The following is a 26,184-nucleotide window of genomic DNA, read 5'->3' on the forward strand; positions in this document are numbered from 1 at the left end:
GTTATAAGTTGTCACCCGAGGCTTTCAGGCAAAGGTTCCGGTATGCTGAAAAGGGGAATGAGTCACACGTTGACTTCGCGTTTCGTCTTAAAGCCGATTTAATTGAATGGCTCAAGGGCGAAGGTGTTTATGACGACCGCGATAAAGTGGTGGAATGCGTTGCATTGGAGCAATTCTACCGCTGCATCGAGGAGGATGTCAAACTTTGGCTGCAGGACAGACTTGGTGAAGTACAGATAAACAAGGCAGCAGAGTTATCTGAGGAGTATTATACTCGCCGAAAGTTGCATAGCAGGGCAGTGCGCGTTGAAAAGGGTGAAAGGAAAGAGGGCTTTTCGAAGAAACCTGATCAACGGAAACCCGCACCGTAATTTCAAGAAGGACCCGTCTCTTACGAAGGACAGTGTAGGGGAAGGGCAAACAGAACGGAGAAATCGAGTGAGGTTCCTAAACAACGCACTGATACCACACGGGCGTTTGAATCACGGAAGCCGCTAATCTGCTACAACTGCAAAAAGGAAGGGCACATCGCGATAAACTGTCAGGAAAAGTTTGCTTTCGCAACAATCCGAGAATCAGAAAAAAACGTGCGGTTGTTGGAGCCGTATCTCCAAGAAATTAGGGTGAATGAGAAAACGTGCCGAGCACTTAGAGACTCAGCGGCAACCATGGACGTTGTCCATCCTTCATTGGTGTCTCCGGATGACTTTACAGGAGAACGCGCGTGGATCAGGCAAGTCGCCGAGGAGCAGAGTGCTTGCCTACCAATAGCTACGGTTGTCATTGAAGGCCCGTTCGGTAAGCTTCGCACTGAAGCGGCTGTGTCTGCCGCGCTAAACGATCGTTTTCCTTATCTTTTCTCCAACAACTCAGAGCAGTTTCTCAAAGAGCAGGGTAAATCGTTCTTCCCCAACTTAGCGTACGTGGCCCTCACGCGATCGCAAGCGCGAGAACTTTCGCGGAAGCTTGATCTTGTTTAATGCGGTGAACTCTCAAGTGACCTTGTCGGCGGGTCGACGGAACCCCAGACAGGAAATTTTCCGCGTGAGTCATGTGAGCAGTCACGCGAGCGGCCCGTCGCCGAAGCGACCGGCGCGGTATGCGTAGGGGGAGACGACATGACGCCATTGAGTCAGAGCGAGAGGGTTGCAACGCTCTCGCCTGTAGCGGAAAGTTGGAGCGAGCTGTGGAGGGATGATCAAGAGACGCCCATTCAAGAGCAGCGCGAGGACCTCTCGATTAAAGCGCAAGTGGAAAGCCACATGAAAGTTGCACAAGTGTTGTCGAAAGAGTACAACGACAAATCGGTGAAGAAGCGCGCTTTTGAAGGAGGAAGCCAGGTAATGCTGCTGCAGCCGTCCAGGAGGAACAAGCTTGAGGTTGATTGGGAAGGGCCTGCCAATGTAATATCGAAGCTTCCCGATACGAATTATGAAAAGAAATTAGGAAGGCAGCAGAACAAAATTTAGAACTTGATAAAACCCAACGTTCAACATCAAGCAGTCGTAAATCAGCTGTTGAATGCTTCAGAGGAAGAGGAAGCAGAAATTTTTAGTTCTTGTGAGGTAATCGAAGGGGGATCGAAAGTAATCTGGGAGCAGATAAACCTAGAGCCTGCGTTAAGTGAAGTCCGGAAGGAGGATCTGAGAAGGATTGTTTCCGAGTTTGGAGGCGTGTTTTCGGACCGCCCCGGAAACACGACGGTGATCGAACACGATATCGAGCTAAGCGGTGAGGAGTCAATCCGTAGCAAGCCGTATCGTTGTTCCCCTGTGCAACGTCGCAAGTGTGAGCCGCTCTTGGTACCGCATAGGTATCGTCGCCTAAAAATGGCCGGTTACTGAGGTGGAGCATGATGCTCCAATTGCACAACTTTGACGTTCGCTAAAAAAAGGGGAAAGCCTAACGCTAATGCAGGTGCATTGAGCAGTGCGTTCTAGCTAGTACCTTCTCAACCTTTCGGTTTCTCGCTGGCGATTCCGGGCAAAATTTTGACCTCATCATGACCTTAGCTAAGCGCTCTCGTCCAGAGTGAGCTCAAGGAGCCAACTTTATGTTGTATTCTAATTCGTTACGTTGTTGTACGTGGGAAAAAAATTTGAGTTGTCATTTTAAGAGTCTTGTATCCCACATGTGCCTCTTGATGTAGAGGGAACGAAATTCCAAAAGACACGTAGCTAGGTATATGTTGAACTATACTTTGTCTGGTGTTCTGTCGGGTGACCAAGGGCACTTGCTTGTGTCGTGTGTTGTCTGTTGTCGCACCGTTCTTGGCAAGATGCAGAACCATCGACAAGTGCTGAAACCAAAGATTGTCAGAAGAGACGAGCAAAGCTGGTCAACAAGTTGTGTCGATAAGCCAGTGGAGCTGGGATCCGTCCTCAAGAATGGGATGTGTTCCCGGAACGGAGTCTGGAGCTGCATTCTCACCATGGCCCTGGAGGCGAACCTGGAGGGACCTGGCGAACGAGCGCGCCTGTCATCCGAGCCCCGTAGAAGCAGCTCGTCTTTTCGGCGCATTGTCTGGCGGCGGGGGTGCTGTTATGCCTGCGACTCCACAGCGAACGTCCATGCCTCTGAAAAAGGCAATCTGTGTCAAGCCCAGCCCGCGTCGCCCGCCTGACGCGATCAACAACTCAACGGCGCCTTTCTGGCGTGCACGTGCAGTGAGTCATCTCCGCAAGCGAGCCCGTCGAGTAAACAACTGGCGCCTTCCTGTCTGGCGGGTCTGATGCAATGCCTTGCGACGTCACTCGTCCTTGGGTGCAGCCACCTGCAGCGCAGCCTCTCCATATTTGAGGAGAAAGAAGGACGCGGCCCAGCGGCGACCTTATTGGAGGATTCAGACCTCGCGACCAGCGGCGCTTCGTGTTGGACGTTTGGGTTGGACCCGGGGCATATAAAAGAAGCCCTGCGGCGCGTCGAGAGGACCCCTTTTGACAAGAGACCCATTTTAGAGCAGACTTATGTGTTAGAGAGGAGAGCTCGGCTCTTCGAGTCTCTGTCGGCCCCAGTGCCGAATTTGTAACGCCTCTGTATATATGCTGTACATAAACCTTGTTTAAACTCACCGTCGTGTCGTCCGCTCGTCTATCAGCTTTGCGCAGAAGCAGTCGCGAGCTGAGAAACCTACGCTACCAAACGGCAGGTGACCTTTCCGGCGGAGTTCGAAGCATTGGCGCCTTCGGGACCGTGTTGGCATCGCCGTCCTTCGAAACAGTGGTTGCAGCGGTGAGATTTCGAGGCGCCCTTCGTAACGTCGTCGGAGGTGCGCGTCGCAACAATGTGAAGCTAGCGAAACGGCCACCAGGGAATCATGAGCGTAGCATGTAGTCACATTGTTACATAATACGCATCTCGTGTTTATCATGCTGGCACCAGTATCATACTTTCGTCATCCATTCACGTCTCGTAGTACCAAATTCGGCATAAGTGAAGCTCGCAGAGCGGCCGCCAGCGCATCGTGAGCGTGGAAAGTAGTCATGTTGTTACATGACACGGACGGCATCCCATGATTATCATGTTTGCACCAGTCACATACCTTCGTCTTACATTCAAGTACCGTACTACCAAACTAGGTACCTGTGACGCTAGCGAAACGGCCGTGAGCGCATCATGGGCGTGGCATGTAGTCATGTTACATGACACGCATGTCATGATTTTCATGACATGCGTGTCATGCTAAGGTCTGTTGCTTATATTCGCCATGCAATCATTTCATACCATACCAGTTTTGCAACATGTCATGGGAACAAAACCACCGCAAGAGCTGCATGACCATGAAATGTAAATCATGACATTCATGGCATACATGTCATGATTTTCATGTTATGACCAGTCGAATATGTTCTTTATACAGTCATGTTATCCCGTACCAAGTTGGTAGTTATATCTTTATTCGAACGGCCAGGAGAGCTAAATGTTGAAGGTGGCTAGATAGATAGATAGATAGATAGATAGATAGATAGATAGATAGATAGATAGATAGATAGATAGATAGATAGATAGATAGATAGATAGATAGATAGATAGATAGATAGATAGATAGATAGATAGATAGATAGATAGATAGATACGTTCAAAGTCACCGAAGTTTGCTAATAAATGCTTCGCATTTAAAAATAAATTGGCAGCATATTCACGGAGCGAATGATGGAGAGTGGGGCGAAGCATTCGTCCGTCCATTCGTTCTTGCTTCCTTCCGTCTGTGCGACAGTCCATGCGTCCATCTGCCCGTCCGTGCATGCGTCCGTTCCTGCGTTCGTCCATGCATCCGCCCCTGCGCCCGTTCATGCGTTCATTCATGCATCTGTCAGTGTGTCCGTTCGTCCATCTATGCAACACTCCAAGTACCACCATCTCGCACCTTTTCATCATATATTCCCCATATAGAAACACCGCCATCCAGCGGACATTCCAAGGACTAAACGAGAGGTGGCACACGCACACTTTCTAACAGCTTGCGCTTCGGGTCTTTAACTACCTTTAACCACCTCGAGTTCATGGTATATACTAGTTCACTGTATTCATGGCACCGCGGCCCAACACTTGCTAAGCCTTTCTAAAACCAAGGAGGTTACGCCCAGCGAGTATAACGTAGCAACCTTTTCCTGGCAGATAGAGCTCAATGTACATGCCAATGGCTGCATGGGAAATGAAAGACAGGAGAATTCGGCTTTTACTTTCTTGCGGCTTGCACTTCGTACCTACTTCCCACCTTTGACTACCTCGAGTTCATTCATGGTATATACTAGTTCATTGTATTCATGGCACTGTGGCTCAACGCTCGCTAAACCTTTCTAAAACTAAGGTGTTTACACCCAGCGGGTATAACGTAGCAACACTTTCCCTTCAGATAGTGCTCAATGTACATGCAATGGCTGCTAATGGGGATCGCAGCGTGCACGTTAACTAAAAGCCGAATGCTCCTATCTCTCATACCCCAATATCAGCTATTGGCATGTCCATTGAGCACTATTTTTTGTTGTTCAACAACGCACAGAAGGAATCTCTCAACGGCACCACCTTGGAGGTCAAAATGTTTGCAGGTCAAAGCGTAAGACTGGTTACATACTACGACGGGACGCAGGACTAACGGGTGCGGCTCTAAGGAGCTTAGTCCCTAAAATAAAAATAATTACAAACAAAGCAGAGCGCTTGGATCCTGCAGGATCCAAGCGCTCTACTTCTGTTCTACTTCTGTGATCACTGCATCCGTGATTTCAGTTGGAAGGCAGCGTTATTTCTCGTCGGTTTCTTGTCCTTGTACGTCTCATGTGGTCTTACCGTCACCATCGCGACAAATGGCGGTGATGATATTTGAGCAACTGGTCCAGCTGAGATACAAGCGCTCACATAAACAAAAAGTTCATTCTTTTTCTCGCCAGACTTCTTCAGCTGCGATGACTGGGCTAAAGACCTCGAGTTCTAGCCACATCGACGCCTCAAAGTCTCCACCCGTCAAAGCGAGCGCCAAACAATGGTCGTCGTCGTCAGTAGAACCCTATTACATTCCCAAAATAAATCCGGTAAGAAGCATTTTTCTACACGAAAAATGCCCGAGAAATCCGCATTTCGGTACTTGGTGGTCATATTCTGCAACCCAGCTGGGATATTAGGCGACGCTGTGGGGTCGTTTGGATATATCGTGTTGTGTATATTGGCCAGTTCTTTTTTATTCAATTTATTTGTGAGCCCCACCGCGGTGGTCTAGTAGCTAAGATACTCGGCTGCTGACCCGCAGGACACGGGATCGAATCCCTGCTGCGGCAGCTGCATTTTCGATGGTGAAATGATGTACGCCCGTGTGCTCAGATTTGAGTACACTTTAAAGAACAACAGGTGGTCGAAATTTCCGGAGCCCTCCACTACGGCATCTCTCATAATCATATGGTGATTTTGAGAAGTTAAACCCCACATATCAATCAAATCAATCACTTTATTTGTCAGGCTAAATATAACGCCAATGTAAAACGCTACAAATTTATTCCCCCCCGCGCGCGCGCGTGTTTTTGTGTTTGTGTGTTTGTGTGTTTGTGTGTTTGTGTGTGTGTGTGTGTGTGTGTGTGTGTGTGTGTGTGTGTGTGTGTGTGTGTGTGTGTGTGTGTGTGTGTGTGTGTGTGTGTGTGTGTGTGTGTGTGTGTGTGTGTGTGAGAGAGAGAGAGAGAGAGAGAGAGAGAGAGAGAGATGTGGAGAGGTATCGTCCATCTATCTTGCTTTCACCTGCAATGGCAGATGTGAAATGAACTTCTGCATGAGGTCTTATTAAATATTTCAATGACTCAATGACTGAATTAGTGTTGGGTTAAAAAGCCAATCTTAAAAGCCAACTGATGCCGCTGATGTTGTGTAAGAGTGAACACATTAATGCCTAACCTACTTTCCAAAGCAAAGTTGGGCAGATGTTTTTCTTCTGCCAGGCGTCTTCGGCTAAGGTCACGCAAAGGACGACCTCATATTACACTACAGCGAAAACTTCAAGGTTACCGCCAATTGAGTCAAGTGGAAAAGAAACGCTGCCATCCGGTGAACCATCTCACGTAAGTGACTACGGTGAGATTACGCATCCTTCATTGAAAAAAATTAAGTTATTCTGAAACCTGTGGTAACCTTAATTTGCATTTTCTTCATTGGTGAAACAGTTTACTAGTGAGCAACGTGACTCACGCAGCTCTATTCTAGTGTTCACACGAGAAAAAGTGAGATTAGGTAGGTTTAGAATAGCGTGTCTGGTGCTTTGGACACTCCTCCTACTCTAAGTCACTCTAGTATTGGCCGAGAGCTGTCACTTCCGTGGTTGCCGTCACGTTTGACTGACGCTAAGCTTTCGGCGGTAGGCTTTGGAACTCGTCCTAAGTTAGAGAAATAGTGTACCCTACTCAAAACCTAGACCCTTAATGGCTGTCGCACATACTCAGTGGCCTCGACGCTATTTCTTTGGTGCCCCGAAGTTATTGGGACCCCTATTTGACAACTCCCTATCAGCTCCTACTCGGCAAGTCGTGATGTGACAGTTCTGGCAGAAAACGCACCATCGCAGTCCATGACGAGAGGAAAGCTTCTTATATTTAAACAATTTTACCCAAAATTTAAGGCAGCTTTGAAGTTTACTTTGCGTCACTAAGGGTATTGTGGAGAACACAGTTTCAAGTTATTTTTTATGTGCGTGTGTGACTGTACACTAAGCGTGTTTTGTCGGGGCAAACAGGCCCCGTGACGATGCATATATGCTCGATGTGGCTCTTATTGCGACAGCAATTATGTGAACACTCTCGATTGGATTTCACCGCCGTCGTCAGCGGCGGCGTTGATGTCATGCACCGTATTTGTATGCGTATCGATACATGTAACGCAAAAAAAACAGAAAAAAGCCTCTGGTACGCGAAATCGCACGTGGGACTTCCATGTGGTGAATGCGAGGCGTTAATTACTGAGCCACTGAAGGGTACATCCCTCAACGTTCAAACGACCAGCTATTTATATCTACCACTTACCGCTGTTGGCTGGCATTTCGGGTGGGGCGGGGGGGACCATCGTGTTTTCAGCATTATCAGCAAGATGGCGCAGTGAGCGCGCGGCGGCTCTCATCTCTCGCGTACTTCGGCCCGCGTAGAGAATAAGGGGGTGTACGCTCGACCACGTGACCTTATCTTGCAGTGGGGAGGATCGTACGTCTTGGCTAGCCTTTGAGTTTCGCAGGAATGACTCTGTAGTTACCGCACAAAAATCACTGCAATCGTTGCACAGCCTCCATTTGCGAAAAGGGCGCGCTTTTCAGACACAGCGAAGTAACAGCTGAGGCGCTTATTCGCGTTCATCTGTACCTGTGAGTACGTTTCGTGCGTCATTTGTGCGTGAGAAACGCAGAGCACGTTTTTATCTGCTTGCCATTCTGCGCGTGACTTTCCAATTTGTTGCTATCGTGTTCATTGCTTCGCCTTTGTGGCAAAACTGTGACTTTTTTATACTAGTCCATTGATTGATATGTGGGGTTTAACGTCCCAAAACCACTATATGATTATGAGAGACGCCGTAGTGGAGGGCTCCGGAAATTTAGACCACCTGGGGTTCTTTAACGTGCACCCAAATCTGAGCACACGGGCCTACAACATTTCCGCCTCCATCGGAAATGCAGCCGCCGCAGCCAGGATTCGAACCCGCGCCCTGCGGGTCAGCAGCCGAGTACCTTAGCCACTAGACCACCGCGGCGGGGCTTAAACTAGTCCATATTAGCGCATACATAAATGAGATATTCAATGCAGTCCTTTCATACATGACACAGCGGGTCATTCTTAGGCGTAGGGAAAAAGTTTTCAATGCCTATCTCTAAGAATTCAGGAACATCCTACGCGCAGTGGGAATCTACGTAATGGGACAAGCACTGCGAGGCCGATGAATGTGTTTGGGCAAACTGCGTAGTTGTGCGCCACTCATCGGCTTAAGAGGCATGTCAGCTACAGTGTGATGCTTAAAGGTGGCTCATAGTCTGACGTAGCGTCGGGGCTCACATTAATCACAGTTATGAAAAATCGGCAGATCACACGTACCTGGAAATTGACGTTACATGAAGATGTGGAGGGAAGGTGACCGTGTTGCAATTTTTATTGAGCGATACGTCATGAAATGACGCTAAATATGTGTACAAATGCTGCAAGCACAGACATATATCGAAGAGCTGCAGACGTTTATATAACCAGTTGTTTGCACTTGCGCAACGATGCCAACTGGAACATTCGTATTAGCAACACGAGAAGCTGATATGAAGCGCTGGTACTCGCGAGGATGCTGGCCCTGGGCACTGCTACATAAATCTGCTTCAGCGCATGGAAACTAACCACAATTGAAGTTAACCCGACGAGACGGCCGTATGAAAGGAGTACATATGTAGTGTTTACAAAGTTGGGTATGCAGCACTGCAACCATTATTGACGTTTCATGAAGATCGCCGTCTATTGAAAAGTAGTTCCGAGACCTGGCGTATCTCTGTGGTACGATGCTTCATTTCCACGCAGAATGTTTGGGTGTGATTCCAGCTGGGACCCTGCCATTTATATTTTGCATTTTTCGGGTCAATGCTACCGATGTTGGGTACCTCTTATTGCTCGTGCGTTAAAATTACTCATGTGTGTTATCGTCGTTCCTGGATAGATACTAAGCGTCAATCGCTTATCGCACATACCCGCATACCAGCGGCACATACCCAACCGTGGGTATGTGCCACTGTCTGGCGGGAAGTGTTTGACGACGTACGGGACAGAATTGTGACATTATTCATGTCTTGACCATGCTAATTTTCGTTCAAGCCATGTTAAGGAGGTCACCACGAGAGCGCACAAACGTAAGTGGATAGATAGATAGATAGATAGATAGATAGATAGATAGATAGATAGATAGATAGATAGATAGATAGATAGATAGATAGATAGATAGATAGATAGATAGATAGATAGATAGATAGATAGATAGATAGATAGATAGATAGATAGATAGATAGATAGATAGATAGATAGATAGATAGATAGATAGATAGATAGATAGATAGATAGATAGATAGATAGATAGATAGATAGATAGATAGATAGATAGATAGATAGATAGATAGATAGATAGATAGATAGATAGATAGATAGATAGATAGATAGATAGATAGATAGACATTAACTGAAGTCTATCTTGGTTCATGCAGCGCGCTCAAGAAGACGACTCCGTCGTCGTCGTCATCGTCGCGTATGCGCTGCATCAACAAAGATGAACGCATACCAACTCGCTCCAACTTCCATTTTAATTATGTTCGCCAGTCCTTACACCACTACTTGTACCAGTGTACTGGACTGTACACTAAAAATGGTGTTTAATTCTAAAGTTTTCTTGTTATCTTTATTCACCACAATGACAGCCACCTACACTATAGAAGTCTTTATCGGATACACAAATGTACGCATGTTAAAAGGCGCACTGGCGAATGTTAAAGCAGAGATTGGTGAAGAAATAAAACTCCCGCGAAAGAAAGGAAGGTTTCGGAGTTAACTTAACCTCATATAGGATTTTATTAGTACAAATGTGACAATCAGCGGCTATGTTACTAGCTCTGCTTTTACCAACTCTACAGGACGAGTGGGTTACGCCTAATTAAAAACTAGCCTTTTTCAAGGACATACTGCAATGTGGCAGAAAGCTCCTCCATTCGATGTTTCCGTATATGCTTAAAACATCCGTTCGGTAATTTTGCAAATGGTACTATCAAGTTTAACAGGCATCCATCTTGCCGGAAACTTTTGTACACAACTGGTTTCCGCTTCACATGTGTATCTGATGTATGTAAAAGCTTTAGCTTATAGTATATGAAATGCGTGACAATGTTTTTGTGACGTAAACAAACAACCATCACCTTTTGCTTTTACCAGGCTTCTTCAGTTCAGGCAACCGTAAAAATCACCTCAAATTATAGCAATACAAATATGTCACGATCAACAATCACTGAAATGAGCTCCGAACAAAGAGTGGTCACCAGAGAAACTGCTACTGATACTGACGTCACCTCGGTAAAAAGGCATTTCTTTGTTGTCACATAGCAAAAAACTCGCTCTTCTTTTAATATGAAGCTGTGTTTTAGATGGGTAAGAACCATAGGTTGGCAGCATCATTTATGAGTCGATTCTCTTAGACTCACTGAGGCTCACATTGAGCCATGAGTTGGAGTCTGAGTGAGTCCGGGAGAGCAATATTTTGGTGAGTTCGAGACCCAGTGGGTCCAATTGATCAAACATTTAGTGCGTGAGTTCTAAGGGCACAGTATGTTATATGAGGGAATCTGAGTGAGCTACATACTTTTTTCCCACCTGTGGTCAAAACCACGTTTTTATAGGTTGAATTTTTATTAGAATCGACAGATTAGGGGGAAGTAAAACGATGACGCCTAATATATTGTCTCACTGTTCTCAAGCTTCACGAATGGGTAAGGAATGCTTCTGCCATGTTGAGGTTATATTATTGCAATATGTTATAGTTTTCCGCCATTTCCAAAGATCCCGTCAGTCCTGAACCTTGTTAGAATATGTCTTTTGGGACGTAACAGTACACAGTGATAATGTACTTGACTTGCAGAAAGGTATGTAGCCTGAATTCCTACTTCGAATTTTATCAGACGCATTCTACAAATACGACAAGACAGACAACTTCGTATCACGGTGTGGTAAATACGTCGCAGTCACATGGCGCTACAGCGAGCTGGAATGGAATCACAGCATCTGCGGGATCGTCGAGTGCAACTGGCGTTATCCCGGTAAGATGCTGCTTGTAGTTCGTTCACATATATTTGTTAAATTTCTTTTTGCTCAAACGTTGATCGTATTTTTTGGTGCGCGGCCGCAAGAGTTTCTCATTTTATATTTATTACGCGTAGTTCGCGTAATCCTATGTCAAGATTGTGTACTTTAAGTTATCCTAACATCTATTCACTCTCAGCTTCAAAGCAAGCCTAAGCTTAAAAACATAATTTGGATGAGTAAAGTAGTTCAGCATGCTGAGGATATTACAGGGTCACTTATTGCTAGTATACAGCTTTTCACGGGATGCAAAAAACGCCGCCATGATGGGCCTCGCGCGGGAGAGCATAGGCTAGTAGCATAGCCTCCACAGTGGATTTTCGAGGGGTTACGCCAATTTGCGAAGCCCTGGAGGAACTATGGTGGCCCCCAGGGAGTCGTTTTTAAAAAGGTCTATAGTTGCCTGGGCCGGTAAAACGCTCGAAGTGTTTTAAGTTCTCACTACAGCGGTCACTGCCACTCTTTGAGCCGTGTCACAACTTTGAAGCTAGGAAGCTCCAGTACAACTGTGAGCTACTTTTCTACACGTAAAAGTAAATCACTGTACCTTATTTACTCTGCGCCGGCTTACTACGCCTACGTCGTAATTTGGTGTGGTCTATTTTCACGTTTATTGCACTTTAATTATTTGACAGTGGTAGAAAAACACCAAAGTATACCTGCTACAATATAATACATTTCCTGCACTTACTATAAAACTACCTTTCAGTAACCCTGAATCAACACCTCTATCGATGCTTGCATTAATGACTTGATGTAAATCTTGTCTATCTTTCATGGCGACTGCAATATAGACGTCTGGTGAAGCTATTGCCGTTTCTAGGTTATACACGTTCCTCCAGAACAGTAGCAAACGCTCATTCCTCGTTCTTTCCCAATATTGGAGCCCTGGTGCGCTAGTCCGGTAGCTAAGGTACTCGGCTGCTGGCCCGCAGGTCACTGGATCGAATCCCGGCCGTGGCGGCTGCATTTTCTATGGAGGCGAGAATGCTTAATGCCCGTGTGCTCAGATTTGAGTGCACGTTAAAGATCCCCAGCTGGTCGAAATTTCCGGAGCCCTCCACTAAGGCGTCTCTCGTAATCATACGGTCTTTTGGGGTGTTAAACCCCACATATCAATCAATTACTGGTTCCTTTATTGCCAAAAGAAGTCATTGAAATTACATTTCAAAAGTTTAAATGTTTTGTTACATTTTCCCCATATTGAACTTTTCGATCGAAACATGGTGTCCAGTAATGCTGAGGCAAAATAATGTGAGTTTTCTTAAGGCTCCCAATTAGCTGTAGAGATACGAATTTGACATCGCCGGCAGCAGCTTATACATAGACTGAAGAAATATATATAAACACTCCTAGACGAATTTTCGACCGTCTACCAGCCATACCGCAGAGATGTCTGACCGAAACTTTTGTGCTCCTCAATTTTAAGTACAACACAAGGGGCACTTTTTTTCACCTTATTTTCCACACATGCAACAATATAAGATGTAACAAGGTATGCAACGCATAAGCACTTACATAGAACTCTGAGTTACCAAAGTCGCCTATGCAGAGTACTCAACCGCGTGAATTTCTACAGCTACCGTATGCTTAGCCTATAGTTTTACGAGCCACTGGACTATAAGCAAGTCTTGATATTTGCTTCAATGTAACACAACTTGAGTCTCATCTCCCTACGTTAGCACCGCCATTTATTACTTTTTTGCTTACCCGCTGCTTTTCTCCGGTGGGGAGTAGCAGGCCAGAGCAAGCTGTAGCTAGGGCCAGCTTATCTCCGTTTCTGCAAATAAAATCTCTCTCTCTCTCTCTTTCCTGTAGCAAGGCTCAATAAGCGCCACGTACTGTTTGTACCTTTAGTGCGCATGCCTGGCGGCGGCACTAGTGTTGTATATATACTCGTTCTTGTTCCGGCAATAAAGTTGTTCATTGCCTGAAGCCGACTCACACACATGGTGGCAGCGGATTCCCGTCACTATGTCGGGTCCGTCAACTCTGCTTCCCCCACCCAAGCCACTGGACCCGTCGACAGACGCATGGCTTGCATGGAAGACATGGAAAAGTGAGTTCATTTTGTTCTCCACCACTACCCAGTTGAGAAAGCAGCCTAAAGAAGTACAAGCAGCAACGTTACTCGTAACAGTCGGCGAAGAAGGTAGGAAGGCTTACAACACCTTCAAATTCAAAGATGATGCAGGCAAAAACAACGTCGAGACGTTGCTCGAAAAGTTTGAGGAATTCTACAAGCCAGTGACTAACCTGACGTTTAATGAATTCCGCTTCGGATCAAAGAACCAAAGGCCAGGGGAGTGTTTCAATGACTGGCTAACCGATCTCCGGCTTTTAGCGAAGAGCTGCGAGTTCGGGGACCTAGGAGACCGTTTGCTTCGCAGCCGGATTATTCTGGGATTGAGAAAAAAACGCTTGCAAGAAAAGCTTATCGCCGACAATCTGTCGTACAGCAGGGCCGTCGAAATGTGTCGCGCCCAAGAAATTCGGAAGCAGCAGTTTAAAGAAATTAATGAAGGCACAGAAGCAGCAAGCGCCGCAGTTATTCAGGCAGTCAGCACCCAAAAGCATCACTGTAGTCGGTGCGGTTATAGCGCGCACGGTAACGCAAGGTGCCCGGCTACAGGAAAAACCTGCAAAAATTGCGGGGGGCGTAATCATTTCGCTCAAGCATGTAGATCGTCGGTGCGGCGACAAAACAGAGGCGTGAAAAAAGAGCTGCACGAACTACAAATGGATGAAGAAAATTTTTTCTTGGAAGCTTTGACCGTATGCGCAGTCGCAGCGGGAGATAACTGGACTGCAGCAGTTGACATCGAAGGCTGCCAATTCACGTGCAAGCTAGACACGGGTGCTAACTGCTGCGTAATTTCAAGCAAAGACTCAAAAAAAGCTTAGCAATAGGCCCCTGCAAACCTGCCACGCGACCCTGACCGCCTTCTTCGGCCATAAGACCCCAGCGACAGGAAAAATACGGCTGCGCCTACGTGCTAACAGCAAAGAGCACGAAGAAACTTTTTTTGTGGTCGAACAAAATGTGCCTGTGACTCTAAGTGGATTAGTGGCGGAACGCCTAGGATTTATTTGCCGCGTGCAAAATGTTCACGTCCAACAGTTGTACCCAGCGGCTCAACCTTTCGCAGAAGTCTTCAGTGGACTGGGACAGCTGAAAGGCGAAGAGTACGCAATGAAGTTAAAGCCCGGAGCCATTGGAATCGTCGTGCCAGCCAGGCGAGTTCCCGTGGCCCTTCAGGAAAGAGTCAAGGAAGAGCTCAAGCGTATGGAAGAACAAGGCGTGATAACGAAGGTAAGGGGTCCAACGGAATGGTCAAGTCACATGGTCACCGTCGTTAAGAAAGATAAAGTACGCATCTGCCTAGATCCCATCGAGCTCAACAAAGCACTTTCGGGAGAACTATCCTATGCCTACACTGGAAGACGTTGTGCCAAAGCTTGCTGGAGCCAAATTTTTTTCGACATTAGACGCAGCTTCAGGGTTTTGGCAGATAAAGCTGAATGACTATAGCTCCAAACTTTGCACAATGAGTACACCGTACGGACGCTACCGCTTTCTCCGCATGCCCTTCAGTATTGCCTCAGCACCAGAAATATTCCAAGCAGCGATGCATCGTGTCCTAGAAGGTCTCGCAAATGTAGCGGTAGTAATGGATGACATTCTAGTCTGGGGCAAAACAAAGCAAGAACAAGACTACAATTTGCAGCTCCTTCTAGCACGCTGCCGCGAACAGAATCTTCGACTAAACCTAAAGAAGTGTTTCTTTTTGCAGACAGAGGTTCGCTACCTTGGGCACGTGCTCACTGCCGAAGGCTTGCGTGTGGGCCCACAACGTGTACAGGACATTTTGGAAATGCCGACACCAAAGAACTGTAAGGAGCTACAAGTCTTTTTGGGCACAATGAACTTTGTACAGCGTTTTATTCCAAACATGTCTGAGGTCACAGCGCCACTTCGTACTTCGCTGCGGAAAGACACTGCATGGGTCTGGACGGAGGTGCAGCAAGAAAGTTTTCTTAGACTGCGTGAGGCTCTGATACAAGCGCCAGTACTCCGGTATTTTGATTCCAGTAAACCGGTGACCTTATCGATGGATGCGAGCCAGCTGGGGGTGGGCGCTGTCCTAATGCAGGATGCGCAGCGCGTCGCATTTTCGTCACGGACACTTACGGAAGCGCAGACAAGATACGCACAGATAGAGAAGGAAACACTTGCTATTGTACATGGGTGCACTAAATTTCATGACTACATATTCGGACAGCATTCAGTGACTGTGGAAAGTGACCACCGTCCCTTAGTAGCGATATTCAGTAAGCCGTTGTATCAATGCCCACTACGGTTACAACGCATGCGCCTTACTCTACAACGTTACCCCATCCATGTGACTTACAAACCGGGCAAAGAACTATTCCTAGCTGATGCTTTGTCAACGTTTCCGAGCAAAGCATGCATGCCAGAAGACGAGCAGTTTCAGGTCAATGTTCTTCAATGTATTTCAGCCTCTTCACGCGCGCTGCAAGACTTGCTTCAAGCCACCAATGAGGACTCAACCCTGGGCAAGCTCCGCGAATACGCAAGTACAGCATGGCCGCTTCACAAGCAAGACGTCCCCGAGCCACTTCGGACGTACTGGGAGTACCGGGACGAGATACACGAACAGGACGGCCTCGTATTCCGGAGTAACAAGGTAATCGTGCCACAATCGAAGACATCAGAAATGATGAGTACTCTTCACTCGGCGCATGTGGGAGTCGAAAAAATGAAGGCTAGGGCAAGGAACGCGATGTTTTGGCCGAATATGGCAAGCAACATCGAGCAGTTCTGCAAAGCTTGCAAAGTATGTCAAAAGCATAAACCTCAGAACCCTAAGATGCCACTTTTGAGTCACGAGGTACCCTCGCTACCATGGCAAGTTGTCGGCATAGATTTGTTCTGTTTCGAAGGCCGAGAGTTCGCCGTCATTGTCGACTTCTACTCGTTCTTCTTTGAACTATGAGTGTTTCGGACGACAACGGCGAGCTCGCCTAAAATATGGTGTTCAGAAATTTTTTCCGTCCATGGCTTGCCACTCAAGTTGTGCAGTGATAATGGCCCGCCTTTTAGCAGTCATGAGTTCAAGGAGTTTCTGGACACTTTGGGCATTGCTCACGTAACCTCAAGCCCCTACCACCCGCGGTCAAACGGCATGACGGAAAGAGCGGTCCAGGAGGCAAAAAAGCTTTTAAAAAAGTGCTCATTGAAAATGCCCGTGTTTCAAATGGCTTTGCTTGAGTGGCGCAATACTCCACGTGATGATGTGCTCCAGTCCCCTGTGCAGAGGCTGATGGGACGCCAGACTAGAACTCTGCTACCGGTGCCTACCAGCCATTTGGAACCGAGGACCATCCCACCAAAAGCGGTACAGGGCCGCCTTCAAGAAATACGGCAACGACAGAGGACCTACTGCAACCGCGGTAGCAGAACACTACCGCCTGTGAAGCCAGGCCAGCAAGTCACCGTATATGATAGAAACCAGCGGACCTGGGCGCCTGCAGTCTTCATCGGACCGTTCGGGGAAACCCGCTCGGCCATCGTTAAAACAGAAGACGGCCGGGAACTTCGGCGCACAAGAGAGCATCTCCGCTTGCTAGAACCGCAACCAGAATCAAACCAGCCAGAAGCGAGCCTTGTCCCTCCAAACGGGGCGTCCTCATCGGCCCCTACAGAACTACGGCGAAGCACAAGGCAACGATGCGAGCCCTGTCGGTACCCTCTACCTGAGAGGCGCTAACCAGGTGTTAACTGCCCCGTAAAAAAGGGAAGATGTAGCAAGGCTCAATAAGCGCCACGTCACTGTTTGTACCTTTAGTGCGCATGCCTGGCGGCGGCACTAGTTGCGTATATATACTCGTTCTTGTTCCGGCAATAAAGTTGTTCATTGCCTGAAGCCGACTCGCACACATTTCCTTGGCAATCACCTGAGATTTTTTTTACGTACTTTTTGTAAGCTACTATTTTTGCCCCACCTTGACGCTGCGCTCAGTTTTGTATTAGCGTGAGTGCTTCGACACGTTCACGCAAATAATTACTATGTAAGTTGTGTCTAAAGCGACCACTGATGCGTTGTAAAATGCGCGCCAATGCCACATTCATCTGAGATATGTGGTACAACTCATCTGTCTTGCCTGAGAGAGCTTGTCCTTTCCTTTTTGTATTTCATACGCGACGCCTATTGAATAACCACAACATTGTGTCATCGCCGTGATACAGGAGATGAAGTCTACCGGTACGAACAAGACGAAAGTGGCCCACCCTATTGATATGTCCCATGAAATTACTACTACTCCTAACAACGTCTCCTGGCCAACCGAGACTTTCAATGTCACGATTTCTGATTGGGTAAATATTTGTGTTTCTCTATCTCGTAACAGATAGTTGTGGCATAACGAATTGCTAGGGGTGTCTTAAAGACATTGTATTGGGTAGAGAAACGTGTATTGTGGTTTCGATGCTGTGGCACCGTAGCTAAACTTTGCGCACATAGTACATGACTTGACTAAGCAATATCACGCCGGGAAGCTGGACGTGGGCACGAACCGCAACGAGAAGGCACATACGGAAGCACACGTACTAACTATGGCTGCGGATCTCCATCAACACATTTCTCGGAGCCACCACAGTCGAATGTCAAAGAGGAAGAGTACTCCATCGTAACCTACGGCGGACGACGTTCAACAGTGGTACAGAACGAGCAGACGCATCTACCCACCACCTCAGTGAGACCTACAACGCAGCGAAGCAACCACACTACGGCAGCTGCAAGTACAAGCCATATGAGCTCCCATCTCGGCAAAGCATGTCTGTTCGGAGCTATACACAACAAATATATGGGCTAACACTGCAAGAAGGCGCGAGCCACCCATAAACACCTCCTATGGCACTGTGCGCCACCGCCGGGTAACCTAGAAGCAATGCCAACTGTCGTCAACAGCAAGACCATCAGCCGAGAACCAGGCAACCAATTAGACGTGGTCCAGGATATGCTTAGCATTCTGTAACGCCAGTGGCCAAAAGTGGCATCCTCACAGGTTTGACGCGAGTAGGTTGCTGCTCCGGGACGTCCAAGCACGCTATAGCTTTAATTTCCCTACGCCTTCCCCCCTTTATGATGGATCGTCAATGAAGTTGCTTCGCTCACTCCTAACCCCTAAGGCAGTTTGCATAATCCAAGATATAGCATGAAAGTGGTAGTTGTGACATGAAAATCTTTCATTCATTCATCCATGAAAGTGTCCATGACCTCAGTCAGGTTTTCCCTCATTTTTTTGTGACTGAGATGTCTGGCTTAATGACCACACATTCTTTTTTCTCTCGCGACCAATGGCTAAGTTTGTTCTGTGCCTATAGAAGCAAGTATTCATGAATCTATACATCAACCATCATTTCCCTGTTTTTCCTAGAGAACCGAGTATTCATAAATCATTATAATAATAGTCATCACTGCTTGTCCTCTAACAGGGAAATAACGCCTGCGCATGCTTGCACGATATCCCAAGTCCCTGCTTGACATACTTAGGTATTTATTTTGCTTTCGTAAACGTTGCCTTGAGTATTTCGGTAATTAGCCCCGCCGCGGTGGTCTAGTGGCTAAGGTACTCGGCTGCTGACCCGCAGGTCACGGGTTCGAATCCCGGCGGCGGCGGCTGCATTTCCGATAGAGGCGGAAATGTTGTAGGCCCGTGTGCTCAGATTTGGGCGCACGTTAAAGAACCCCAGGTGGTCGAAATTTCCGGAGCCCTCCACTACGGCGTCTCTCATAATCATATGGTGGTTTTGGGACGTTAAACCCCACATATCAATCAATCAAATATTTCGGTAATTAGGACGCATAGTCATTTAACGAAGAAAACCAATGAGTGCCTGCCATTTGAAGTTGTGCAGTTTGGCTGGAGGTTGTGCCATCACGAGCGAAAATTTGCACTGTCAAACCTTCATACTACGCATTGCTTTTCTGACCGATAGGGTTGTGCGGCAGTTGTGTAATGTCGCAGCTCAGTACAATCTTTCGCTTTTTACGAGAAACCGGACAAAAGTAATCAAGTGCGGCCTCCGGGAACCTTTGAATGATTGCATCAAGATGTCAATCTGCACTAATTGGTAATTCATTATCTTTTGGTATAAATGAGCATCGTGACGCAGATGACAGGCAAGAAAAAAGACAAGAGAGAGATTGCTTTTTCCTTCTTTTTTTCCTAAAGCTTGTTTTTATATATCTAAAAATCTTTACATAAACAGAAAAACATGTGATGCGTACGCGTCTTAACGAGTGCCAAGTAATCAACGTTTAGAAATATCCTGCTTTCTTTATCATCTAATGTCAAAATAATCAGGCCAACGTACGGGGTTGAACGTACAATCATGGGGTATCCTTTAACTATCTTGCTGTTCATCGAAGGGGGCGTTTTTTAACGAGACATCAGTCTGTTGTACATTGAATCTTCCTTCAAACTTGGTCATGTAAAATATCCCATTCTTCCTACATGTAGTCACGCACACTTTCAGAGATGCCCCATTTACCTGTGCACTTATACTGCACGGGCAGATGGACGCCCGTCACGTGATACAAGTATCATACGTCAACCGCAGCTACCAATGCGCTACTTTTAAGTTTCGCGTGTGTCGGTTGAGAAATAGGACTGTTACGCCAGATGCCCTGATGGTCTTTGGGTTACGGTGCGCCACTAAAAATTAATTACGGCAAAATAAATAAGTAGCCCATTGGAATTATGTAAAATATTATACTACGTCTTATATTGCATGCTCATTTTCAGTTTCTGTTATATGTATCACGTTTCGTGGGCTTATTGCTATTTCATAGCGACAACTTTTCATTCAGTTAACACTAATCCTTTTCGAATTTGTTTTGTTTACATTGTCCTACTTCTTAAAGACTGCGACTTGGACCAAAAGTGACGAAGAAAAGCATTCCAGTAAGTTATGACTTCGACCTGCTGTAGGTCTTATTATCCATTGTCAACACTTTGCTCTTACATTGTTTATGCCTAGGCGGGCACAGAAACACGCGGATATCGTTGTCCAGGGTTCGCTTTCTGGTCTAAGATGCCGTATTGCGGCACTCAGGAGTAACGCAAGCGCTCTGTGAATCAATGCGCAGTACCTGAAAAATAAAGCAGTTACTCGAACCTAATTGGTGTTTCATTAACTATAAGTAACATCCTATGTAACGTGAAGTAGCTTGGAAAGCCAGACAAACAGTCAGTTTCGTATAAAATAAGTTGTAGCTTCGATAGCGTCAGCAGTGCAGTCGAAAACCAAACTAAGCAATGGTCGTAGCTTCTTCAGTGATACGAAATGTTATAGGCACTCGTTTACTGGTTAATACGTTTGTTAATCAACGCACGGAAAGAGGAAAGGCAGCAAATTTAGAGGTATTAACACGGATTCGCTGTTGCCGAAGGCGACGGTGAACATAACAAAAAATGACAGGCAGGTGGCGACGCCGCGATGAAATTGCTGCACCACTTAGTCGCTACGTGATTTGTACTCATGGTGTGTACTTACATATTTTTAAATGTATATGAGAAATAATATAACCCAAGACACCATATTTTTTTTTCTAAATAAAAATAGCTGGCTACGTTTTGACAACGTTTGCGCTTTAACAGACAATATACGAGGGCTTCTGGTACGGTGGTACCTACGTCAGCTGATTCTCGACGCTGTTCTTCATGTAGAATATTCAAATAAGGAAACTTCGACTTCTATTCACCTCGCTTATGATAACTATGCTAGCACAATCCTTTTGAAAGCAGCAGTTTTGAACGAACACATTGTTTTCAATGTACTGGCGTGGCAAAAAGCGGGCGCTGCCTGGCACTTTAAAACAGCTTTTCATAAAAAAAAACATCATGAGGCTGACGAGGAAATTTTCTCTATCCTGTATTTTATTTTCTTCTTCTTTTTTTTCGTCAGGCACTCGTCAACACGGAGATATACTGTGCAACACCACGTTCTGCGCAGCGGAAGGCAAGCCAAAAAAATGAGACGCTTTAAATTTTTTTTCACTGTGTATAGAAAAATGTTTGCATCGCTACACAGTAACACATTGGTACCTCTAAGCAAGTCAAATAAAAGATCGAATGAAATGTTTCTGCGGAGAATTCTACAGCTAGCCCCATGTCCGTCACGTACTTCAAAATATTTGTCACATTATTTTGTTGATTCCCGGTATTGTGAATGGTGCAAATAACTTCGACCATAAATTCAGTCATCTACAACCATCAACACACTCTAGAAAAGACAATGCAATCGTTCTGATCAACTCTTATTGTTTCACAAGGCGAGAGTCTTCGATAACTCAACCACTTTATATACCTAGATTTTTAATGAACTCGCTTGGAGAACCAATCGATAACAATTACAAACGCGAAGCCACATGGCTACAAGAACAATTTCTAATATTTCTCCTACATTCGTGCTCCTAGTTGCTGAGGCAATATCCCATCTCATTGATATAGGCTTGACCACAGCAACAAAACTATCTTCTTGATTAGCATTGAGTACACCCTGTCATGCGTGGTCCCTGCAACACCTCCATGCGTCCGTCACTGGTTCATTGGTGATAGCGAGGATTGATAAAGGCACGGGGAAGAAAAACTGTTCATTTCTGTTTCCCAATATTGAATTATACACCAGCTTTAAAACGCTGACCTTAATGGAATTCTTGCCTGTTTAAAGGCACTAATTCTAGCCGAATTTCATTCACAATATTGTGCTGCCAAGGATACGCAAAAATATACAAGTCTCAAACTGCCGAAATTTATACGTTTAAGCGCTCAGAAAGAAGCGTAGAGGCAGATGAGATGCAGTCCAACAATTACCATTCAGAACAAATATCCTCTTCAGACCCCACGTGCACTAAAACTCACATTACTTTTTTAAAGTTGAAACTTTTGGTGCTATTAGAGCCACCATTCTCGGGGCAATTGCATTCTCTAATATGTGGTGTCCTCTGATCAGCAATACAAAAAGAACTCTGCAGTGGAAACGATGCTTTCCTGCTTTCCAACATATAGTTTTTGGCTTCCACGTTCTAGTAACAGTGTTGCGGTAGGTCCCAAATCCCTCAATTATCTACCAGTTATATATTCTTTATTGTTGTTTCAGTCTACCTAGGAAGAGTTTAGGAATAACTTCTGCTCGTTTGTTTAACCTAACAGCGAATATTTTTGTTATAAGAAGATGTTGCCTTCAAATGTGCGTTATAATGTACACTCGGTCTCGATGGGTGCATTTGCCTTCTTACGTTTGACAATCTCATGTGGTTTGTGTTAAGCTCCTTGCTGTTAGGCTTTTGGTATTTGTTTCATCTAATAGTATGTAATAAAAAAGAGGAATAATGTGTTTTTAGACGAAAACCGGAGCTGGAATTGTCGGACGATAAGGCTATGCCTTGACCAGCTCTTAGAGTCGAAAGACAGGTGTGGTGTGGAATTGGGCAGTGGGCCACCGCGGAAGCCACTGAAAACAAATATGCCAAAAACTGCGCAAGTTAGCCGTGTATTAGAATCTAGACAGCCCGTGTATTAGAATTTAGGATGTCCTCTAGCCCGCAGGGGCGCCTGCGCAAGTAGGCGTTTGGTGCGTAGCGACACCACGGACCCGAGCTAACGGGGGAGTTTTGACTCCCTCCCACGCCTAGCCGTGCGTGGCTTTGCCGTGTCTGGGGAAAAGGGGATCCTGGGGGTTGAGCCGACGCTGGGTGGTTGGACCTTTAAGGCCCCCCGGAAGAGGCAACGCACCCCTTTGGCCCCGGCTTCACGTAGACGGCACCCCTGGGCTGACCCACCCAGGGGAAATCGGCAGTCGCCTTTTCCTATCTCTCTCTCCCTACATCTTCGTCTTTATCTCTTACTGTTTATCTGTCCTGTCTTCTGCCCTCTTCCGTTTACTTCCAAACTTCCTGGTGGCTAGGGTTAACCCTGTGCAAATAGCCTACCTTGGTCTAGGCGCATTGGGTTATAGTGGCGTTGTACGGCTGGCGTCTGCAGGTTTCAGCATCCGCAAACCTGTAGCGTCCCCTCGTTGGGCTCCGTGGTGGGTGGCCGCCAACGCTGCTGAACAAAAATAAGACAGGCATGCACAGAGCATTCCCCTTACTATCTGATCGTACCGGCTTAAAGCGGGTACGCACCGATGATATAAACTTTTTTAACCAGCCCAAAGAAACATATCCTCACTATCATGTTATCCACTGTGAAAAAACTGAAAAGCAAGCCAGAACCGTCTCTCCTTTCCTGGTTTCTAGGTGTCTTACCGAAACTCTTGGCACAGGATACAAGGTAACCAAAATGGCTAGTGGAGACCTTCTCCTCGAAATCCGTGACAAAGAACAATTTGAAAAGCTAGACCGTCTTTCAGATTTCGGTGGCATACCAATAACCATAACACCACATAGATCGATGAACACAACTCGCGGAGTGGTATCTGACATGGACTTACTTGACTTGACTGAGACTGAACTTTCGGAGGGGTGGAAGAGCCAAAATGTCACTAATGTGCAGAGAATCATTATTAGAAGAGATCATAAGGAAACACCGACGAAACACCTAATACTCACATTTGCATCCAGTAAACTACCGGAATCTATTCAAACAGGGTACACAAAGACATCTATCAGGCCGTACATACCAAACCCTCGTCGTTGCTTCCAATGCCAGAGGTATGGCCATGGTTCTAAAACCTGTCGTGGTCGCCAGACTTGTGCACAATGTGGAGTCCTAGGCCACGTGTCTGAGAACTGCAAACAACCGCCACACTGTGTAAACTGTGAAGGAAACCATGCCGCATATTCACGCTCCTGCACATACTGGAAAAAAGAAAAAGAGATAATTACGTTGAAGGTGAAGGAGAATATTACATTTAAGGAAGCACGGCGAAGAGTCGCTCCATTCTATGGACCTACATACGCTGATGCGGCGCGTCAGGGGGCACCGCCGCACCAGCCCTCGCCACCCCTCCGGCCCGCGCATACCGAGCCGGCGGTTGTGGCACCTGCCCCCAAGGCGGCTGTAGCCCAGGCTACACCGCCTACTCCCAAACAGAGACCGGGGACTCCAGAGTCTTCGGGTCTCAAGGCCTCCCCTCACCAGGCGAGGCCCAAAATTCAAACTAACAGCCCGCATGTGCGGGCATCCAGTGCCTCCGAGGAGGCAATGGATACATCGGCACCCTTGGTGCCGAAAGAGCGGCGTGGCTCCTTGGAGCGCGCCAAGAAAACAAAAAAGCAAATAACAGGGCCTGGTGATGGCCCTGTTAAGTGAACTCAAACTCCCCGTCTAAACAGCCACTCGCTTTTCGTACACACAGCACTATTTCACATTCACCATGAACACTCAAATTATACAATGGAACGTCAGGGGCCTTCTCAGAAACCTTGACGACATCCAAGAACTCTTACATAAACACTCACCAAAAGTGCTGTGTGTACAAGAAACACACCTTAATTTAAAACACACAAATTTTCTTCGTAAATATGTTATTTTCCGAAAAGACCGTGTTGATGCTATGACATCATCCGGAGGTGTTGCCATCATAGTGAATCAAGGAATAGCATGCACACACTTACAACTCCAAACACCCCTTGAGGCAGTGGCTGTTCGAGCAGTTCTTTTTGATAAACTGATCACAATGTGCAGTATTTACATTCCTCCTAGCTATCAGCTCCAAAAACGCGATTTACACTCTCTAATTGATGAACTTCCGGAGCCTTATGTTCTCCTTGGAGACTTTAATGCGCATAGCAGGTTATGGGGTGACTCTCGGTATGACGCGCGAGGTCGACTGATCGAACAGTTCCTTATCTCGTCGAGCGCGTGTCTCCTAAATCGAAAAGAACCAACCTATTATAACCTCGCTAATAACACCTACTCCTCCATAGACCTGAGCATAGTATCTCCATCTTTTGTGCCTCTACTCCAGTGGAAAGTCGTCAGTAATCTGTACGGAAGTGACCACTTCCCCGTAGTTTTGAGCACAACGACAGTAACTGAGTGTCCACCACGTGTTCCCAAGTGGCTCATAAACAGAGCCGACTGAGAACAGTTTCATACTATCGCTTGTCTAGGTTGGAATGACATATGTACTTTGAACATTGATGTTGCTGTGAACTACTTCACAACGTTTTTGATTGATGCTGTAACAAAATGCATCCCACAAACAAATGGACACCTTGGAAAACGATGTGTGCCATGGTGGAATTCTGAATGCCGAAACGCGCGCAAACAGCAAAACAGAGCTTGGAGGCTGCTTCGGAACTCACCGACAGCCGAAAATCTTGAAACCTTCAAGAAAATAAAGTCTCAAGGCAGGAGAACGCGTCAGCAGGCCAGAAGAGAAAGCTGGCAGAAGTTTTTATCAGGGGTTAATTCATACACACAGGAGGCTAAAGTCTGGAACATGGTCGGGAGGATAGCAGGAAAACAAGTATACACACTTCCACTCGTAAACACTCAGGGTGATACCTTGGAAGATCAGGCTAACTTCCTCGGTGCACACTTCGAACAGGTATCCAGCTCGTCCCACTATACTGAAACTTTCCAAAAATGCAGAACAAGAATAGAAAAGCAGAAACTCGAACACAAATCCACTAGATACGAGGCATATAACCAAGCTTTCAATCTAGCTGAGCTCCAAACATCTCTAAACTCCTGCAGTACTTCTGCCCCAGGTTCTGACCGTGTGATGTATGAAATGTTAAAAAACCTACCAAACGAAACCCGAAAAACCTTACTTTGTTTGTACAATGCTATTTGGTCTTCTGGCACTATTCCTACCTCC

The 26,184-nt window shown here is 46.3% G+C and overlaps 2 protein-coding genes across 2 annotated transcripts in view; both read left to right on the top strand.

Annotated features, from left to right (window-relative positions):
* The window catches only part of LOC142785130 (uncharacterized), a 33,855-nt gene extending 12,381 nt beyond the window's left edge, over positions 1-21,474 (top strand). The window contains exons 5-11 of the mRNA XM_075883571.1: positions 5,388-5,528; positions 6,420-6,539; positions 10,404-10,541; positions 11,144-11,281; positions 17,596-17,724; positions 20,276-20,315; positions 21,319-21,474. Coding sequence (XP_075739686.1) covers positions 5,388-5,528; positions 6,420-6,539; positions 10,404-10,541; positions 11,144-11,281; positions 17,596-17,724; positions 20,276-20,315; positions 21,319-21,389 — 777 coding nt within the window. The 3' untranslated portion in view covers positions 21,390-21,474. The remainder of the gene's footprint in view (positions 1-5,387; positions 5,529-6,419; positions 6,540-10,403; positions 10,542-11,143; positions 11,282-17,595; positions 17,725-20,275; positions 20,316-21,318) is intronic.
* On the top strand, positions 16,346-17,220 carry LOC142785123 (uncharacterized; the record flags this gene model as incomplete). The annotated part of the gene is made up of 1 exon (XM_075883562.1): positions 16,346-17,220. A coding segment is annotated over one exon (771 nt), but the record flags the coding sequence as incomplete, so codon positions are not given.
* Positions 21,475-26,184: the final 4,710 nt, after the last annotated feature.

This window comes from Rhipicephalus microplus, unplaced genomic scaffold, assembly GCF_043290135.1.
Source record: "Rhipicephalus microplus isolate Deutch F79 unplaced genomic scaffold, USDA_Rmic scaffold_18, whole genome shotgun sequence".
In the NCBI taxonomy this organism is placed as follows: Eukaryota; Metazoa; Arthropoda; class Arachnida; order Ixodida; family Ixodidae; genus Rhipicephalus; species Rhipicephalus microplus.